General features: G+C 34.4%; 1 protein-coding gene across 1 annotated transcript in view; it reads left to right on the top strand.

The window, feature by feature from the left end:
* Positions 1-5,261: 5,261 nt before the first annotated feature.
* LOC108365259 (uncharacterized) overlaps positions 5,262-21,400 on the top strand; it is a gene marked incomplete at its 5' end in the record, with an annotated part of 68,389 nt that continues 52,250 nt past the window's right edge. The window contains 4 exons of the mRNA XM_017619253.1: positions 5,262-5,453; positions 6,464-6,670; positions 9,240-9,360; positions 17,732-17,879. Of these exons, the coding sequence (XP_017474742.1) occupies positions 5,262-5,453; positions 6,464-6,670; positions 9,240-9,360; positions 17,732-17,879 (668 nt within the window). The remainder of the gene's footprint in view (positions 5,454-6,463; positions 6,671-9,239; positions 9,361-17,731; positions 17,880-21,400) is intronic.

Below are 21,400 nucleotides of genomic sequence, written 5' to 3'. Positions count from 1 at the left end.
GAAGATGAAGATGAAGATGAAGATGAAGATGAAGATGAAGATGAAGATGAAGATGAAGATGAAGATGAAGATGAAGATGAAGATGTAGATGTAGATGAAGATGAAGATGAAGATGAAGATGAAGATGAAGATGAAGATGAAAATGAACATGAACATGAACATGAACATGAACATGAAAATGAACTTGAACATGAACATGAACATGAACATGAACATGAACATGAACATGAACATGAAGGTGTAGATAAACGTAAACATAAACATAAACATTAAAAGCGATAGAGACAAAGATAGAGAGGAAGAAAGTGATAGGGGTAAAAAGGAAATACAACTGAAGAATGTGCGATGTTATATTGTGATGTGTTATGCTACATATGTTATGTTATTGAATCTAATGATATTCTATGTTATGTTATGCTAAGTACTAAGCTAAACTCCCCTCCACTTAACCCATTCCAACAAATTTTATTTCAGCTCAACTCAACTCACATAAACTATCCTTAATTTTAGCGGTTGAATTTCAACCGCTGGGCGAACACTAGTTAAATTAAAAAAAAAAATCGGTTACGTCCCGCTGGCGGCTAGGGCTCGATATGTTTCAATCTAAATTTGAATAGCTAGTTTTTCCTGCCCGTTACCATACTATTTAATAAAAAAGTCATTATTCTTTTAATAGTCAACAACAGATTGCTTTCATTTTTTAGACGTGTAGCTTTCTTGGAAATAATGTGTCTCTTGTTCAATAGTTTAACTATCAAAGATTATTTCTTCCACGATCATTAAAACTATTTTTTGCATTTCGTTTCAACTCATGACTGAGAAAATTCGTTCAGCATTTAGTAATTACTTTTGATTTTTAATGATTTTTAGGAACTCACGAAAAGCAAATTAACTTCCAAATGCAAAGTCTCATTAATTCAGCCTTAACCAAATCTTGCTAAAACGCTCAAATTAAATAAGAAAAAAATGTTGTAATTTTTCACTTCTGAATTTCTGGTATTAACCAGTATTGGTTTACTAAAATTCTAGTTGCATACAGTGCAAATGCAACGAATTTGGTTGAGAGTTTCTTTTAAAAAAAACATCAGAATGTGTAAACAAATGTATGTAGTACATATATTTCTACTTGTTTAAAGTAAACTAAAAGCAAAATTGTATGCCTTCGTCCAGAATTCATTGGAACTTTATTGAGTTGTTTTCATTCGGGGATTTTCATTTCTTTAACGTACATTGCGTATTGCTGTGCTGTGCAATTCTGCGGGTTGGTGGTGGTGATGGCGGCAGTGACGGTGTGTACGAACTCTTTATTTTTGAAATTATGCATTTGGGAATAAATATTAGCTTTTCTTGCTATGCGGAATTCAGAGATTTCCATGTACGTATTTCAACTTGTTTATGCACGTATGTAGGCGAGTGCACAGTCCCTTTGGAATACGGTGCGTATGAGTGACTGCAGTGATTTCTGTGAAATTAAAACCCAGGGCAGTGGCTTGTGTTCACTTTAAATTCATGTGGGGCTATTAACGAAGTTTTTTTCAGTCCTATCGTACTATTAAAAATTTTTAAGTTTGTGTTTGCTCTTTCACACTAAAACGGCTGGACGTATTTTAATGAAATTTGGCGCACAGATATCTCTTGACTAACATATAGGATTTTTTTTAAATAAAATATATTATATATTATATATATATTAAAATAATTTTTTTTTTCAAAAGTTAAAATCAATTAATTAATAAGTGAAATTAAATATTACAACAATGTGGGTGTCTAAGGAAAGAGGTGTAATACTATTTTTTCGAAACGTTGCTCTAAGAGGGTTGCCAGCCGTCCAAAAAGTTAAAACAAATTCAAATAACAAGTTAAACGAAGTATTTTAACTAGGGTATCAAACAAGCGAGGTTTAAGACATTTTATTTCAAAAATATTTTTAAAGGGAGCTGGCTGCCAGCTATTTAAAAATCCAAAATCAATTTAAGTAACAAATAAAATAAAATATTTTAATATGAGTCTCAAACGAGAGAGGCATAAGGCGAGCTGTATATTAAAATAATTTTGACGAGGATTGCCACCAGTTTGAACTTTCAAAGTCAATTTAATTTACGAGTTAAATGAAGTATTTTGATATGGTTGTCAAAAGAGAGAGCTTTAAAAATGCTTTATTTTAAGAATATTTCGTAAAGGGTTGCACCTGTTCAAAAAGATATAATCCGGTTAACTAACACGTTAAACGAAATATTTTAATTTAGGTATCGAATAAAGAGGTTTAAGAAAGCTTTATTTCAATAAAGAAATCCGTTTAGAAATCCAAATTCAATTTAAGTATGAAGCTAAATAGAATATTCGAATATGGGTATCAGACGAGAAAGGTTTAAGGACAGCAATATCTTTGAGTTTGGAATTTCAAATCAATTTAATTGACAAGTTAGATGAAATCCAACGAATGCTATAAATTTCAGAGTTTGTGAGTGTGTGTTTATGTTCGTTACTCTTTCTGTGTATAATATTTGGCATAAGAATATCTTATGACCTGGATTAACATAGAGCATATTTTTAGAAAAGGGTTGCCACCTGCCAAAAAGTTAAATTATAAATTCAACATTATTTTAAAATAAGAAGTGAAAACGAATGAGTTTAAAAGTTCAATATTACAAAAATATTTTTAAGAGGATTGCCACCTTTTTGAAAAGTTAACTTTAATTTTATTCAAATTTTAAATTAAGTATTATAATATGGGTTGGCAACGAATAAGCTGTATGAAAGCTTTATTTTGAAAATATTATGAAGAGAGCTGCCACTTGTTTTAAAGTCAAGTTCCATTTTTTCATAAATAAAGTATTGCAATGTGGCTGTCAATCGAAAAGGGGGTAGGAAAGCTTCCTTTCAAAAATAATTCTAAAGAGGGTCGCCACCTGTTTAAAGGTAATTAATTTTAAACATTGACTTCAATGACCTTTTACAAGTGAAAGTAAAAAAAAATACAAAATATATGGGTTGCCAGCTGTTTAAATATTAAAGTTAATTTAAGAAAAATTTACAATATGGATGTCAAACGAAAGATTTCTAATAGATCTTTTTTAAGAAACAGAATGTGTAATCTGTTTAAAAAAATCAAATTAAATTTGTGTGAACATTTTAACAACAAAATATCTTTTGCCTGACAGCAAAGATTTTCCACCGTTTCCAAATTTCAATATATTTATTCTGTTTCAGCGAATTGAAATACATATTCCAACGAGATATTGATATGAAAAATAATTATAAAAATGCATACATATAGTACAAATATTAGCTATTAATGCAAGTTTAATTTTGTATTAAATTGGCCAATTTGGTTAAAATTTGACGCATTGACCATGTTCAGCTTCTTCGAGATAATTAGCAACATTTTTAAATAAACTTATTATTTTTGTATTAAAGTATTATTTTTTTTTTTACTTTTTTATTACATTTTGAAATCATAACATCACCATATTTTTAAATCATAATGTCACCAGGTAGAGCCGTGGACAAAAGCTAGTGTAGTGTACTTCGGTATACCATAAAAATTTTCAAGAAAAAAATTTAAAATTTTGTTGACCATAAAGCTTAGTTTGTGAAGTTTAACTAGAAACTATTTGAACTTAAAATACTTTGCACCATCACAATTACCCACACTCATTCACTTGCTGCCCTCCCCTTCAACGGAAATTGATAAATCTTTTTGTTATTAACATGCCTTTAAGCTGACAGTTATCAACGCGTGCAATGATAAGCATTAATTAATTTTCCACTTACTGCTTCGTTTAAGATTTCATTAATCATTCCTACACACATAAGCCCATACAATACAAAATTGCATAAACAAACAAACACACGTAAATGAACAATAAATGCTATAAATAACTTAACACACATGTACAAAGGTTTGTAAACACTTTAAATTAAAATGTGCATGGCAAATGTGCAAAACTTGAGCGTATAACTAAGTAGGTATGTATGTATATAATGGCGTGCAGTGCACGAAGGCCGCGTAGGAAGAGTGGATGGTAAGCGATGGGTTGGCAACTTAAGGTGTTTAAGTGTTGGAGCGTATTAAATTGCGAAAATGACTATTAATGACTGCGCCTTTCACCTATGTATATTTACTCATCTGCAACCGTTTAAGTAACTTTGTTGCAAGTGCATTTTCTCTGCTAGCAGATAATTTATTTTTCACGCTCACCACAAAAGCACCCACCTTCTGTTGATAAATATTGCGCTCTATCCCCCATTTTCACTTCAGTTCATCATGCAGTTTAGCACTACAATATATACATACATACATACATGCAAAATAAGAACTCACTGAGAACTCAGCTACGTCCTTTGCAGTTTTTACGTAATTGCTGATCTGTTGGCGATTAATCACACAAGCGTTCAAAGTAGCACAGCCTTTTGAAGCAACGCAAAATTGAAATTAAAATTATGAAATCTTTTATGATCGGATTAATGAAAATGAACACCATTTAAATTTAATCACAAAAAGTTTTAACTTATATTTTTATTGTAATTTAATTGTGGCAAATCTCAAAGAAAATCCATGTTTTTACTCTTTATAAAACCCAGATAACACAAAGAGTTTTATAATCGTATATTTACGCAAAACTGTAGAGAAAATATTCTACTATTTTCTATAAATTAGTATATAAAACCTTCATAAGATCAAAAGAGCCAAGAAGAAGGTCTTCGTAGTCCTAAATTTTGCTCTATTACACTGTAGGGAAAATTAAACCACCAAGACTAGAATGTGTTTTTGGATTTGTTTATGTGATGTTAGGAGAGCGCATATGAAAGGTTCCATACCTTCACTCGGAGACACAGCTGTCCACTGTGAATATGCCCTGTGAGTGAACGCCAGGACGTGGTGAATTCCCTTAACCAGCACTCGAGTAACAAAGAGAAAAAAATAATAATAATTCACGCATTTTCCTGCTGAATTATTTCATTTTCCAAACTAACTTGAAGAGGTCAAGAAGCGTGATCGCAGATGCTTCAGCCACCCCGACTGCCGGCCCGTACATCAGCACAGTAAATTTAATTCCATCTCATTCTAAGAGCAATGTATCCTATGAAGACCCCGCAAAGAGTGGCGTTGAGATAGCCCAGTGTTGCTAACGCACCACGACATTTCCGTACAGATCGTACTTTCAGTCCTTTTGGTTTTATTTCTTTTAAATTAGTGGCGACGAAAATAGTGGCTTTTGCGATTGCATTTGAAAATGGAACTATTCTGTCAAAACTAGGAGACAGCACCATTACAAATTATGTGACCAGGGCACCGGTTGTCAAGTCATAGATTATGCTGACGACATAGCAATCGCAGCAACGGGCAAACATCTGCAAGTCCTGAGTGAATTATTGCAAAATGCACTCAGTCTTGTAAACGTCTGGTTCAAGGAATGTGGACTTAGCGTCAATCCTACCAAGCCCGAGAGGTACTTTTCAAAAGTAAGTGCAAAACTCTTCTATTCAAGCCTGCTACCCTGAACGTGGTGGCACTTACTTTCTCAACCGAGGCTAAATACCTTGGAGTTATTCTACTCAGACTAAAGGCTGAACTCATCGAGGAGTTAAATACCAGCTGGGCTGTGGAAACCACCTGCCATACTATCAGGCAAATTTAGTCAAAGATTGATGTAAGGCGCTTCATAGCTCTCACTCTGCTGAACCGTGTCTCAGATTACTAGTCGAGGTAATCACCGGGCACTGCTTGATGGGCGCACACGGAAATAGGTTATGATACCCCACCAACGATTTTTGTCGCAGTTGCAAAGACGAGGAAGATGTGGAGAGCATCGAACATTATCTCTGCCATTGTCACGCCGTGGCCAACATGCGAAACTAATTCTTCAACAGGTACATTCTAGATTGTTGTCCGTCACTCTAGCCTAATCTAACCATAGTACACTCGATTTCTCTGAGATATCAAATTTCATCACGCCGAGCTCAGCGATTTTTTGTTTCTTTAGCAGATATCAGTTAAATTGTTTTCAACTATCAAGTATTTAAGATCGAATACTAGGTAAAGATTCCTCTTTAGGTATCAAACTTAATTATTTTTCTTAACAGTACTCCTCTCGATTGAACTAAATTATATTTTTGGACATTTGAGAAGTCCCTCGCCTTGATTAGGAGGCCGACCGTTCATTTATAAATATGTAAATATCCATAAGTGTATATACATATCTTTGTAGTCTAAATTACTTAAACTTTTATTTAAAAAAAAAGTTTAAACCGAACTCTTTAATAGGCGGCATACACGGTGCGTCTGACTCGCGAGTCATTTGTGTACGTTTTGACTCGCCTTCGACTACACACAGCCGAATCATTCGCAGTCTACCGGGAGTCATGTTGGTGACACAAGCCAAACGCACGGTGTATGCCGCCTATAAAAACCTTTAATATTGACATTATAATGTATGTATTTTTAATTCTAATCTTTTAGGGATAATAGATGCGCCCACAAAGACGAATTCGGCACACAGCGTGTCTACAAGAAGACCTCACCAAATTGTGTGCTTACCCTGTATTTACCATCACGTGAGATTACACTCTCCGGCAATAATCCAGCTATACTACGTGGAATAATCTATGTGGATCCAAAAGCGATACAAGGTTACCGAGTTTATGCACAGTTAACTTTGACATTTCGGTGAGTGTTGACTAAAATATGCTAAGTGAACATAATGCATGTACAAATATAAGTAAGCAATTCAAAAATATGTAAAACCTTTATGCTTTCAGCTAGAAACTTAAAATTCCAGTTTATTTTTTGGCTGTGATTAATTCCAGAGACAGCGTGGGAACATGATGGAGCGTATGAACGCATTTTGGTTCAATTTTTGGTTTGGTTTTGCGTCCCTTTTATATTATGGCTGTTTTACCTCCATACCATTTCTTAAAAAAAAAAAAAAAAAAAGAAGAATCATTATTCCGAACTTTGCTCTCATATTTCTAATAGCTGAACAGATTTGAATCGTGAGGAAATATTATCTCAATTAAGCCCTGATCTATAAATAGAATAAACTAAGTTAATATTTATTTACGGAAATATTCCTTCAAGATGACGAGATTCACGGAAATAACTAAAAATAGCGTTTAAACACAAAAAAATACTTTAATAAAACATATTTTTAGTGGCCTATTTTTAGGCGGGTTTTGTCATCTCGTGGGAGTAATAAGCTCAATTTTCGAATAGCAGCTTTGCACATTTTTATGGCTTTTCGGGACTATTCCAAATTTTTCCAATTTATTTATTATTTTTTTTTTTTTGAAACCTTCGCGTTTTTCTGAACTTTTCGGGGTTTCCACGTAACAATTTTCGGGATTTCTAAGAAGCCTCTGGGACCTTTTCGGAACTTTAAGGATTTTTAAGGATTTTCCTTATGTTATTTTTTTAATATTTTCTGAATTTTTCGGGACATTTCAAGATTGTAAAACATGTTTCCCTCATTTTTTGAGCCTTACTTCATTTTTTATAACTAATGTAAATCAAGAAACACAGATTAGTTTTACTTTTGGATCTTAGAAGCTTTTCAATAGTTTCAAGGTGTTCTTGAAAAGGAAAAAAAATTTCTGTATACTTGACAAAAAAAAAATACAAAATTTTGTATGTCAGATTCACGCAGTATACGACATTTGGCAAAAACGCAAATAAAAAACTATTCTGAGTAGCTTTTCGATAGTTCTAGAATTCTTGAGAAGGAAAAAGAAATTACTGCAAAATTACGCCGATAAAAACATTTTTTTTTTTTCAAAAATGTCGCAAAAGTTAAATAAAGAAAAAATTAAAACTTCTGAGTAGCTTTTCAATAGTTCTAAAATTCGTGAGAAAAAAAAGAAATTACTGCGAAACTACGCTAAAAACGACATTTTTTTCAAAAAAATCGACAAGGTTGCTTTTTGAAAAAAAATAAATAAAACTGTTCTGAATAGCTTTTTAATAGTTCTAGTATTCCTGAAAAGTTACAATTCTTATATTTTTGAATAGAACTTTTCAACTTTTTTGTAAATATGCTTTTTTTTACAATCTTTTATTTAACTTGCACTGTATGTATGTATGTAAGTATGTTTGTTAAGAGCAAATCTTGCAATCAATTTTTAACCAACTTCTCTATGACCTAGAGACTTGAAATTTCACAGTTGGCTCAGAACCCGACGACAATGCAATACGAATGTTGAGTTTATCCGATAGGTGGCGCTGGAGCCGCCGAGATATTTGAAAAACCCATCCTTACAGTCCGATTTGGTTCATATTTAAAAACGTATATTAACTACATGAAAAGGAACTCCATTAAAAATGTTGTCGATAGGTTGCGCACATTTCGATATATTCAGTAACCAGTATTTATGGTCCAATTTCGTTCATATTTAGAAAGCTTGCTCTAAAAAAATATTCGTTTTTACTATTAACTTATTTCTCTTCAGGAACTCTACTTCTATTGAAAAGATACTCAGAAAAGTTTTAAATTTTTTTTTTAATTTAACATTTTCGACTTTTTTGAAAGAAATGATTTTTTCGATATAATTTTGCCGAACTTTCCTTTTCAGTAACTCTAGAACTATTGAAAAGCTATTCAGATCAGTTTTAATTTTTTATTTTTTCAAACAGTAAGCTTTATCGGCTTTTCTGAAAAAAATGATTTTTTTTTTCGGTGTAATTTTGCAGAACTATAATGGGCGCACCTTTTTTAGTATAGTAACGTCTATAGACGATAGAACATATGACTAAATCAGAATCGTGCTGACGCTACTTGAACTACTCGCTTTTAATATTGCTTCTGCAATTTTTCTTTTATAATTTACATACAAACCCTTTTCAGTTTAACGAAATCCTTCATTTAGAATTCATTAAATCAATAAAAAAAAATGTCACTTTAAGCTGCATATGAATGCAAACTTGATGCAAATCCAATTTACATACATGAAATTTCATTTTCCCTCGCTGCTTGATACCAAAATATTTGTTTAGTGAATACGTATGTGTGTATGTATGTGTATGTTTCTATTTGTGTGTATGCTCATATATTATTAACAGTTTTCTTTTAACCTCCGATCTTCTCCCTCCTCAATCATCTTAATAACATTTTCCATGTATACATATATGTATGTATGTATGCACATCACGTCAAAGTCTTCTTGCATTGCTGCTGCTCCATCATTCTCAATTAAATAACTCACAAATTGTTTATCTTCTTTCTTTTCAATCAATTTTACAATAGCTATGGCCGCGAGGATGAAGAAGTGATGGGTTTACGTTTCTGCAATGAGGCCATCATGTCGCTGCATCAAGTTTGGCCCAGGAATGAAGAGCCGGCGCTTGAGTCGCTTAGTCCACTGCAGGTGAGTGCGCTACCAAGGCTCACACACATTTTTATGTACATACATATGGGTAAATCCATGTCAAATTAACCAATGTTTGCACTCGACCAGTTTGGATTTGTATGAATTTTAGTCAGAACCTTTCCTTTATCATATAATGAAGCTCTGAAAAAGAAAAAATTAAAAAAAAAAAATATTTTAATTTCACAATTTCCGGGATTTTGAAAGTTTATTCTTTGGATATCTAAAAACTCGTATAGCTATAAAATCTGTTCTGCTCTCGCCTGATATTTAAATAAAATTAAAATATTCCAAAAAATAACCAAAATTTGAAACTAAAACAGCGTTGAAGCAGAAATTTATAAATATTTTTGGCCCAAAATGCTGAAATTTTCAAGGAATTTTTGAACTTCGAGAAAATTTTTTTTGTAATTTTTATATAACGGTATGTTAAAAAATTTTATTTGACTTAAATGCATTTTAATTTAGAGTTTGCAAAAAAACAATCTACCTCTAAAATTGTTTAAAACAACCCTTCAAATTTCAGGATATTTAAAAATCATTTGGAAGTATTGTATAAAAAAATTTAGCAAAAATGTATAAAAATCTTGTTTTTTAAATACTGAAATTTTTTATGATTTTTTTTTTATAGCACCGAATATCACCTTTACAACGAGACCAGAACCATTTTTGTAACTAAATACAATCTCCTACGAAAAAAAAAATTAAAATTCGTTTCTTTTATATAGCATAACTTTGACGTTTTAATTTTTTCCCCTTAGGCAGAACTTCGTTATTCCAAATCAAAAATGGTCGACTTGACATGGATTGACCCGTATACCTTTCGCTGGTTGTTAAGTAAATTTTTACGTCAATAAGTTTTATGGTTTTCCTTTGTTCTGATTTTTCTCGACCTTCGTGCTGCATAAATTCATATCGAATTCGCATTTAATATGCAGATTTTCAGTTTTTTTTTTTCAAATTGTTTTGTCACGAATACTGAGTCACTTGTAATTTATAAGGCAGTCAGTGTAGTAGCTTTGTTCTTCTGTTGTAATTTATTATTCCGTTTTTTATATTAAACAATTTTCATTTAGCTACTGCTGATTCGCACGTCGTCTTATGGATTTATATGAACTATGCGAAAATATTTAGTCATTTTAGCAGTATAACTTTTGGCGTCCTTAGCACTGGAACTCAGTTCACAGATATTTCCTATGGCGAGCATTTTTTTGCTTCTTCCTAAAGGTCCCGATTTTTTTAGAATCACCTCACGTCTTACTTAGGTGCCAATGATTTTACAGCCTTTTGCCTTACCGATATCCACTCGGACTTCGCAGCTAATAAATTTGCTTCGGATCATTAACCCCCGCCTGACTTTATGGTTGGACAGGTCCTAGGTTTTCGTTCAGCAAGAACTCAGCTTATATTTTTCGGCTGATTTGTCTAAGAGGATATCAACTACTCCAACTCTCCCCTTACTTTTTAAGGAATACCCTTCATAATCAACTCATAGCCTTAAGGACTAGTAGGAAATTTTTCGACGCCACTAATTCTTCTTACCAAGCATATTCTTACTAATTTTGAAGGCAGTCTGATTAATTCGAACCCTTTACTGCCGCTTATAGCTAACAGAGTCTCCATATTTACATAACGCATTTGAGCAACCAATTGACTGCTGTTTTGTTAATGGCAGCTGCCTCTTTTTGGAGAAAAACGCTTCCGTAGAAATGTCTAATGTGCCTCACTTTCAGCAACTTCTTCCAACTCATTCATTATTGAAAGTAAATGAGTGCAGAAAGAGCTGCCTGGGTGCAGGCTTGGTAGGAAGTACGGTAATGGATTTCGCTGATTACCATGGCTTTCCATATTTATTTAAGTATTTCATAAAATTTCCGCCGAAAACCTGCTGAAATGTAACAGAGACAGTAAGCAACAAAAACGTAAGAAACGAACATAAAAGGGGAAGCAATCAAAATCATGAATGATTATTTTATGAGCTTCTTTGTAAAAGCGCAGTCAGGTGAGTAGGCTTCTCTAAAAGCAACAGCTTCAAGTCGTCAACACCTACGTGGACAAGACGCCGCACAGTGCCGCCTAAGTGGGCAAATATCGAAAAATTCGTTGTCTGCAATGTGAACTTGTTTGATATTTTTGTAAAGGTAATTTATCCACTAAAAAGAATTAAACAGAAATTTCCCTTTGAAATAAATGATATGGCGCCAAGAAGCCACTAAAATCAACAAATCTTGTACTAAGAGTTTTAATCAGAGCATAGCCATGCGAAAGCTCATCATGGAAATAAATGTCAAAAATAGATTCTTTGAAATAAAATGTTGGTGTAACGTTTTTCATTTATATATATATATATAGCAGAGAAGTAGAAGAATAAAAATTTTTAAATAAAATAAAACACAGAGTTGCCCTACGGTATTCCATAAAAACAATTTTTTTTAATCAAAATTTCCAAAATTGGTAATTTTTAATGGAATGAAAAAAAATATATATAAAAATATGTTATTTTTTATTATTTTATTTAATAGTAAAGGTTTTAGCTGTCGAAGGAGAAAATTAAAACCTGCTTATTTTTTGCACTTTTTGAAGTAACGCGTTTTTACTATTGCATAAAATCATTTTTTTATCAGCGCTATCAGATCAGATTCATGATTCCTTCGGTTTTCCAAAACGAGGTGTCAAATTAAAAAGCTTGACCCGTAGTTAAAAAGTTTATTTTTTTTTAAGAGTTGCGACCTGTTAAAAAAATAAATTCAAATTATTTAACGAGTTAAATTGCTAAAAGTTGAGTATCATTCGAAATGGGTATACTTCTTAATTTCATTTAGGGGAGTTGCCACCAATTTAAAAAATAAATTCCATTTGAATTAAAGGAGTTAGGTAGTTGAAACGGATAGGTATCACCATATGGGAGTCAGACGAAAGAGGTTTTAGCTTGAAAATATATTGAAGTGGATTGCCACCTGTTTGTGAAGTCAAATTTAATTTAATTAAAATAATATTTGTGTCAAACGAAATGTTTACCATATGTAAATACACACATTGCCAATCTATGATTTGTTCTGTTTACATTCCTTTTAAATAACTGAGGGTCAATTCCCGTTCTGCGTTATCTTGAAGTGAAGTGAAAAGTATAACAAAAGTATTAACACCGAAATAAATGCAGTTTAAAAATGATATATTTATCACTTCGCAATAACGTAAAATGGGAATTGACCCTCTGCACTCTTAAATTAACTTTAAAGTTTCAGAATGTTTTTACTCCTCACTTATTTTTGGGTAAATATGTGCTTGTGTAAAATTTTTGTCTTTTGTCTGATACACATATGTCAGTTACCTAATTCCCTCGATTAAACTGAACTAGATTTTTTAAAGAGGTGGTAACCCTTTTACGTGTAATTTTGAAGTAAAGCACTTTCAACCCCATTTCGATTGATACCCGTATTGTGATATCTAATTAATTAAACATATTAAATAATTTTAATGCAATTTTTAACAGGTGGCAACCCTTTCCCGAAAAATAAAACTTAAATGCATATCTACAGGCCAAGCCTTGTAATTTGGCAGCTCACTTTTGAAAATAGAACGAACTACATATAAGTATCTACATATCTATTTATATATAAATGCAATAAGAACCCAAATTTTCAACTACAAACTACATTTTCGGTGAAAGTACGAAAGTTATCGAAAACCAAATTGCAGTTTTGAAGTCAACGTCCACAAATTCACTAAGAAATAAATTTTCATAAAAATCCGTCCATAATTCTATTTTTGCCCACATTTTAGATGGGAGGGAAGCACTGTGCATCGTATTGGAATCGAAAAGACTTCCTTCTAACAAAAATTTCCGCGAATTTCCTTCATAAATTTTAATGTGGTACGAGAGTTAAGGCAGCACGCAAAGAAGGCGTAAAAGCTATGCCAACAATTCCAACAGTAACTTCTTCTGAGTGGATGTTTACGTCTGCGGTATATATGTATGTATGTACATTATGGTGGTATACAATTATTGAAAATCTATATTATTCGATCGGAAAACTCTGTTACTCTTCAGGAGATTCCCAATAATAATACCAAATTATTTATTTAACCATTTTTTTATAGTAACAGTATTTTATTGGTCTCCCAGAAAACGCAAAAAATGCAATGGGCGGATAAATAAAACATCTTTAATATTGAATAATAGTTAAATAAACAATTGGGTATTGTTGCTGGAGCTCTAAATATTTTTTTGATTTCAAAATAAAAAATAAGGGTATATTTTTTCGATATAGAATAATCCTAGGGCATTAAAATTCCGCCTTCACTTATTTTGGACCACCCTAATGTACATACATACGTATAATACGTACTTATACAGTTGAAGACATTAATATGCCTTCTGTCAAACTAAAATGCATATTTTGCTAATTAGTTATTTCGTTGAAGCTTTCCAAAATCAACAACGCTAACTCTTGATTTGCGCAGCTAAGTGTCATTGAAATGCCATCTGTGTGTTAATGAATGAATCTATGAACTCGAGGCCAATAATAGATCGAGCTATGGTTGGATGGAGCTGCTTATTTATGTAAATAGGCGTTGTGCTTGCTTTGGGCTCTCATACATATACATGCACTTACTAATCTACATAATTATGAATGATTTGACTGCTTTTGAGATGGTGTATCAATGTCAGTATTATAAATATGGCTGTGTGTATACCCAGCCGACCAGCGGAGTCCGCAGGGTGCACGATTAGGACTCCCTGTACAGCGCGCTTATGCTCCTAGGGAGGCTCTAAAAAGAGTCCCAAAGGAGCATGTGGCAGACATACACACGGAGGTTTGCCATTGCCTGCCGAGGGGCGACCGCTGTTAAAAAAAAAACCTTTTCCCTATTGCGATGTTGCAGGAGTAGAACCCTGTCTCTGCGGAGTGGAAGCGCGTACTGCTTACCACTACAGCTTAACGGCATCCGCCTCTACACCCCAGCGGCCGCCTAAAAGTGGCGGTTTAACATAGTATTTTGTAAAAAAATAAAAAAATCTGAAATAATTAAAAAAAATATTAAAGACGTCCCACTCTGTGCTCGCTCTATTGAATTCTTTGTCAGAACCAGCAAATTTTCTATAAAATCCACTTGAGAAAATCTAAAGTTAGCAAGAAATAATTTTTTATACATTACTGCTTACCTCTAATTGCATTCGCAACTGTCATCCCGTCAACAGCTTTTTATTTTAGTCTCCCTATCCAGCAACATTCGGAAGTGGCGACCCCTTTCTTGATTGAAAATTTCATTTTCATCTAACAGACTAGATGCAAGTAAAATGAAACAGCATACAAAAACAGTTTGACTCCCTTTTCACTCTATATTCGGAGCATTCCCAAAACGCAACTACCAGGTGTTGCTCTGGGAATCCCTTTTCACTCCATATTCGGAGCGCTCCACATTTGGCTGGCTGGGTATGCCACAGCCGCCATTTATATGTATGTATGTAGCTGTAAGTGATAGGCAATTAATTATGATTCGAGGCGCCTTTGGGTTTTGGGGGAGCTGTAATTGAGATCTACTTGGAATGTCTAGCGCATACTATTTAATTCATATTCTTGTGCGAATTATTTTATTAATATAACTGTTAATGTACTTTAAAATATTTTCCCAGACGTTATAAAATGTTATAGTGGCGTGGGTGTTCTCAGTTCAATGAGTGTCTTATTTCACAACCGTCAAATGATTTCGAACGTCATTGAGGTCATTAAATCATTAAATACAGTAAATCTTGAATGGAAATTTTTCATGAATTGGTTTCGTAATAAACTTCGATTATTATCTATTGTTGATTTCCGCTATCTCCGCAAGGTCTTATAGTGCTCCGAGTGTCTGTAGTCCTCTTCTGCTGAGCGCTGGGCATTCGCATAAAACGTGTTGCACACCCTCCTCTTCTTCTTCACATCACTACCAAGCTGGAGGCATGTGCGCCGATTAGATATTGACCTCCAAGAATTCTTGTGAGAAAGATATCTCGGTTCGTTTTAATCTAAGAGAACAGACGTGCGTTTTTTATTGTAAGAAGGCCACGCAAGGCTAGGAGTTTCACAGAAAGACAGATTTCTCCAGCGTTCGTTTGCTGCTTGTTTGGTGCTGTTCCTAACTTGAAGTTTAAAAGTAGCCATTGGTATACTTACCAAGTTCTTCTCCTCTTCTGGTGGAACTCACTTGAGAAGGCTACACTAGCTAATTAGCTGGAGCGCGTACAACGGGCTACTTTAATCGGTATTACTGGGGCACTGCGGACCATCCCATATTAGCACTGAACGTGGTGGCTGACGACGTTTCAGGCAAAATTTCCGCGGCTATTAGACTCAGGGAAACCGTTTGGTTGACCGATTTAATGACTGGACACTCTGGTGTTCTAAGGGGCTTCGATTTCTTCCCTGATTGCACATATTACTGCGGCACCGAAATGGTTCCTAGGATCTTCTGCTCTGCCTACTTTCCTTCAGGGGAAGACTGGCGGGGCGGAACTTCTAAAGAAGGGGAGCGGTGAACTTCCTCTTGGATATATAGACAATGGATGGCAGGGTTTGGAGGTGGGGTCTTCTGTTGAGACTGCTACGGATTGCTATGCCAGTCAGAGAGGTGAGCATTAATTCTGATCGCCAAGCGGCTATCAACGACTTAACGACGTTGAAGGTGCACTCTAACTTGGTTAAGGAATGTCTGCTCTCTCTGCATCGGAATACTTCTGCATTAGACTTATTTGGGTTCCGGGTTACAGCGACATTGCGGGGAACTGCGTGCTGAAGAATAGGCCAGGAAAGGCACTCGTGAAATGTTATCGCCAGATAAAGAGCAGCTGGGGGTGCCATTGATCACTTGTGGTACACTCTTTGAGAGATTGGCCTCATGTCAGCTCAGCGTGCACTGCCATTGATCACTTGTGGACCACTCTTTGATAGGTGGGCCTCATGTCAGCTCACCGTGCACTGGGCGAAAACCAGGACATGCGCGATTTCAAGGTACTTCTGGCCAAGGATGGAGAGAGCGCGGTCGAGGGCACTCCTCACACTCACAAAGCCGCAGCTCTCACTTATGGTGGCGGTTTAACGAGTCACTGTGCAATCGGTATTCACGCAGGAAGGCTGAACATAAAATAAATAACCTCAGTTGCCTAGATTAAATATTGGGTGCCGCTCATTGTCTTAGTGGTCCTCGGTTTCACGGGTTTGCCACCTAACCTAACCTTCCCCGGAAGGAAGGGGATGGTCGTACTATTCCTGCCCAATTCGTCGGATTTGCAGTTACCTTCCATATCCAGATGTACAGGCACCCATATGAGGTGTATTCTATAATTCTGAGCCATCCTGTTTAGAGATCTGCGGCATTCAGTGCGAGACTTTGTGTTGTCTATGCATAAGTGTCGCGCTCTCAGTGCTGCTTGACTATTAGATAAGATAAAGACTTGTATTTTTACTTTAGGTCTTCTTATTTGGTGCAGAGTGACCTACGGGATAGCCAGCACCTCTCGCTGGAATACACTACAGTGATACAAGCCGAAAATATAGTTATAGGTCCAGCTCCGGAGAAAAGACTCCACCCCCGACCTTTTTGTCGAGTTTGGAGCCATCAGTTTACAAGTTTATTGCATTGCTTATGCCTGGTGAGGCCTGGTATTCTAGTCCTTTCGAGTTGGTATGGTATTTTTACAGGGTTTGGTGAGGGTATGCAGTAATAGGTAATTGCAGGTAACGGTATGGCGCCCTTATCCCTGGGATTTTGGAGTGGCTAGATCATCTGTGGGTCCATAAACCTGCCTGTCTGTGTCATAAGGATATAATATCGGTTATTCCTCAAGCAATTGCACCAAGGGGCAAATGTAGAATCGCGTTAAGAGCTTCGCTAGGGGAGGCGTAAAGGGCTCCGCTAGATCCAGTATGCGTGCATAAGTTGAAACAGGGTGCCTAAGAACTTTCCCCTGGTAGGTATCTCTACTTAGTCTTGCCCCGGGTAGATGCGCTGTCTCACTGTACTGCAGCAATTCTGCCACTTTGCCAGGTTTAAGTAAACCAGACAAGGTCGATTTTGGTGTTCAGTTTGTCTATAAAGTTTACGCTTGACTCAGGGAAAGGAAAATGAAGCGACCTAAACCAATTGTATGATACCACATTGGAATTTTTTTAATTGAAATTTTATTTTGTTGTCCTTCTTTCTTAATATTTACAAAATACCTTGCATTCATAACACTTTCACAAAGAAATTTGTGCTTTCATTTAACTAAAACATTTAATTGAAGTTCTTCTTCTATTATTTGCTTCCCTACCATTGTGAAATATTCTTCATTAACACAAATTTGTTATACTCGGTGCTATTCATCTTACCTTTTACTTCATTGCAGGAAGCCTTAGTGAAACGTCTGGGCGATGGTGCGCACCCATTCACGCTCACCTTAACGCCACAAGCGCCACCCAGCGTACAATTAGTGCCGGCAAAACGCTACTATGGCGCACCAATCGGCACCAGCTACGATGTGCGCTGTTTCATAGGTAAGTAGTGGGGTGAAAAGTTGTAACTGAGCAGGAAATGAATGATGCTTGAAATGCAAAAATGAAAAAACTGAAAAGTTAAAATTTTGAATGCGCTGAGTGGGCAGGAAGGCAAGTGCGAATGGTATGCTTTGAATGCAAAATGCGAGTGGTTGCTGGCAACTAAGGAAATTTTAACAATAATAATGATAATTGAAAACATTTGCGGCGAAAGCAATTCAAGGAAACTATGAGCAATTAAAATGCGCACTGCGAAAATGAAAAATTAACTAAAGTAAAAATAATTAAACCCCGTGGAAACAATTCAGTTATAACAAGCAGGCATATGTACGTACATATATTCTTTGTGCAAAATTCTAATCACATTAAGAATGCGCACTGTAAAGTAAGTGTATCAAAGGGTTCGATCCTTGCGAGTTACAATTGGAAAAAAAAAATTATTAGGTAGCGCGCCACTGGACGTATGAGCAACTTTTGCTAAATATTTTCTTTTTACTCATACCCCTTTTGAATTAGCACCCACATTTGCCTGTGAGTCTCTACATATGCTTCCTATATAAGTTCTACCTACGCGCAATTTCATTAAACCGGAAATTGAATATCCTGCACGCCGATATCGCGTTACTCAACTCTATTCAGTTATTCGCCACGAACACTTTCGCAACAGCTGCGCGTATATAACGGAAATCCGTTTAACTGCGGTATTCACATATCTAAGCAAATACTCTTTATACGCTTAGAAATGCGTACGTATGTATATAAGTATGTGGTATGAAGTGTTACCGTCATTTTGTTATCACTGGAATTTGTTCGCTTCGTCGCGAGTCGCGCAAATAGTTGCTGAGCTTTGCGGCAATTGCTTGCCTTTGTAGTGCGAAAATGCAATAATAAACATTAAAGTGTCCAGGCTAGCAACGCCGTTGATTGCTTTTTTAAATTAGCTTCAATATTTTCATTTTAAATGCACTCTGCTGGATAAATTTTTTGACTTTGAAAATTCTAATTTGTCATTTGTCCAAATGACTTAGGAAAAGTGGTTCCTTAAAATTAAATTTATGACATTCCTTAGATGACAGATGACGCATGACATATGACAGGCAAACAAAGACAAATGGAAAATACGAAGTATGTGGGTAATAATTTTGAGTACTTGAATTGGTACTACATACCAAACAAAATTTAAGGGCGAAAAAAAATGACTCCTATTATTAAAAATTTTACCCAATTGTTGCTTCCATACAAAATTTAACAAATAATAGTTTACGCGTGACACACGACAAATACCTGAAAGGCACCTAAAAATAGGTTAAGAAAAACCTGTCGTTACTTCAAGGTGATGAAAATAAGTTCTTACAAACCGAGTTCAGGATGTGACAGTGGACTGCTGACACATGGCAGGCTTTCTAACTTAACATGTCGTTTAACTCATATGTATGTAAGGTGGAACATTATTTACCGGAAAATCCCCTGCTTTTAAATTAAAACTTGACTGAAATTTGTATATCTTTCAAGGGTTTTCGAAGACTTTTACGGGACTAGGAATTGGCCCGACACCTTCCAGTTTGTCGATAAATTTCGATAATTTGATACATATCGATAACTCAATAAATTTCAAAAGCACTAAAATCCGATAACTCATAAAAAAAAATCGATAGATCGACTACTTTTGATGGCTCGATAAATTTCGAGAACACAAAAATGTACATATCTCGATATAAATCGATAACTCGATAAACTTTGGATGCCTATATAAATATAGCTCATATTTTGTAATGCTATCGACAAATTTACACTATGGTAACACCATAAATTCTGATAAGTAGTGATAAATTGATAAATTTATATATTTGAAAATTCCAAAAACTTCGATTCAATAAATCGACGAATTTCAGTAAATAAATAAATATCGCTTACTGTATAATTTGAAAGAAGTCGATGCATTACGATTATTCGATAAACTTCGTTAACTCTATAAATATTGATAGTTCAACAAATATCAATAACTTCAAAAATTCTATTAACTGGACAAATTTCGATAAAATGAATTTTTATAGTTCGTTAAATTCGTAAATTTTGACCACTCTTTTTCTGTGTCTATAAATTTCAACAACTCAAAAAGGATTAATCCATTGTCGATAATAATGCGATATGTTGGGACAACTCAATACACATGGATAACTCGATAAATTTCGATAACTATAAGATTAGATGATTCGATGAATTTCAGTAACTTAATAACTTTCAAAAAATAAATTGTTTATAACTAAATTTATTTTGATTCCCATTGAAAATTTTCAATAAATTCTCTTAACCTTTCAGCTACCCTAATTTTTGTTTATTTCTTATTGTTTTCATTCTTCAAATTTTCCTTAGGTTTTTTGTCTTAATCGTTATCATTTATTTCTTCATCATCACATGTATCTTCATTACAAAGTCAAACCCGAAGTGAAACAAAATGGGAAATTCACTCAAATTAAACAGGTTGCAACAAATGCACGTATTAAATTGGATTAAAATTGACAAAAATTCAATAAAAATTTTCAATTCTAAGCAAGATTGAAACCTATGACAGATAGTCAATATAAAATTACAATAGTTAAAATCGATAGAAATTTTACTTTTTTATACCAATGACAGCTGACACATGACTGCTAAGCAACTACAAACAACAGTTAAAACAGCTGTCGAATTAGTTCTTCCTAACCAAATCTAATGAGAACTAAAATCCAAATTTAACACATGACAAATGACAGCGAAAAATACCAGAGTGGTTCAAGAAATAAATTTGTTAAATTTAAACTTTTGGTTATTGGCTATTTTAAATTAAATTTAGCATATAATTGCTGACAACTGACACATGACACATGATAGAAGAACAGGTAATTGAGGTTGACTTACATACCCAATTTTGAAGAAGAGCGGTGACATATAACAAACTGCATACGAAAAATTATAAGCAGCGGAAAAATGGGAAGCAGGTTTCTTATATTTTATAAGAAGAGTGAGAGGCCTGTAACCCAACATAAAATACGTTCCTTTAAAAAAAAAAAAGTAAGTCAAATACAGCTAACGACTGCAATATGTAGTTTTTGCTCTCTTTTGGCTTCACGCAGCATCGCCTTTAAGTGGTATCTCGAGAAACAAATACCCCTAACCATATAAAGCTCAAATCTGACCAATTAAACAGTACTGGGTTTCGAACGAAATTTAGGCAAAACTGTGTAATAAACATTTTTTTTAATATTAGCACATCAGCACAAATGAAAAAAGGTACATATACATTTTAAAAAAATGAATTTTTAAATTTGATAAACATCTTTGTTTTAATATTTAAACGATGGTATTCTCGTGCGATTATACATATTTTCAATAAATCCACAGAAATGAGCAAATATTGAATTTCTTGGTCGAATCATTTCACTAAATCCACATTGATTGTGTTCAATAGCAAAAATGTATGTGCAAACATACAGACATTTCTCACGGACTGAAATGGAATAATACAAAAAATTTATTTAACT

Source organism: Rhagoletis zephyria, unplaced genomic scaffold (genome assembly GCF_001687245.7).
Source record: "Rhagoletis zephyria isolate East Lansing unplaced genomic scaffold, Rhagoletis_zephyria_1.1 Rzeph_scaffold_00036, whole genome shotgun sequence".
Classification (NCBI taxonomy): Eukaryota; Metazoa; Arthropoda; class Insecta; order Diptera; family Tephritidae; genus Rhagoletis; species Rhagoletis zephyria.
Note: the sequence above shows the minus strand (reverse complement) of the source record. Positions and strands in the feature narration are given on the sequence as shown.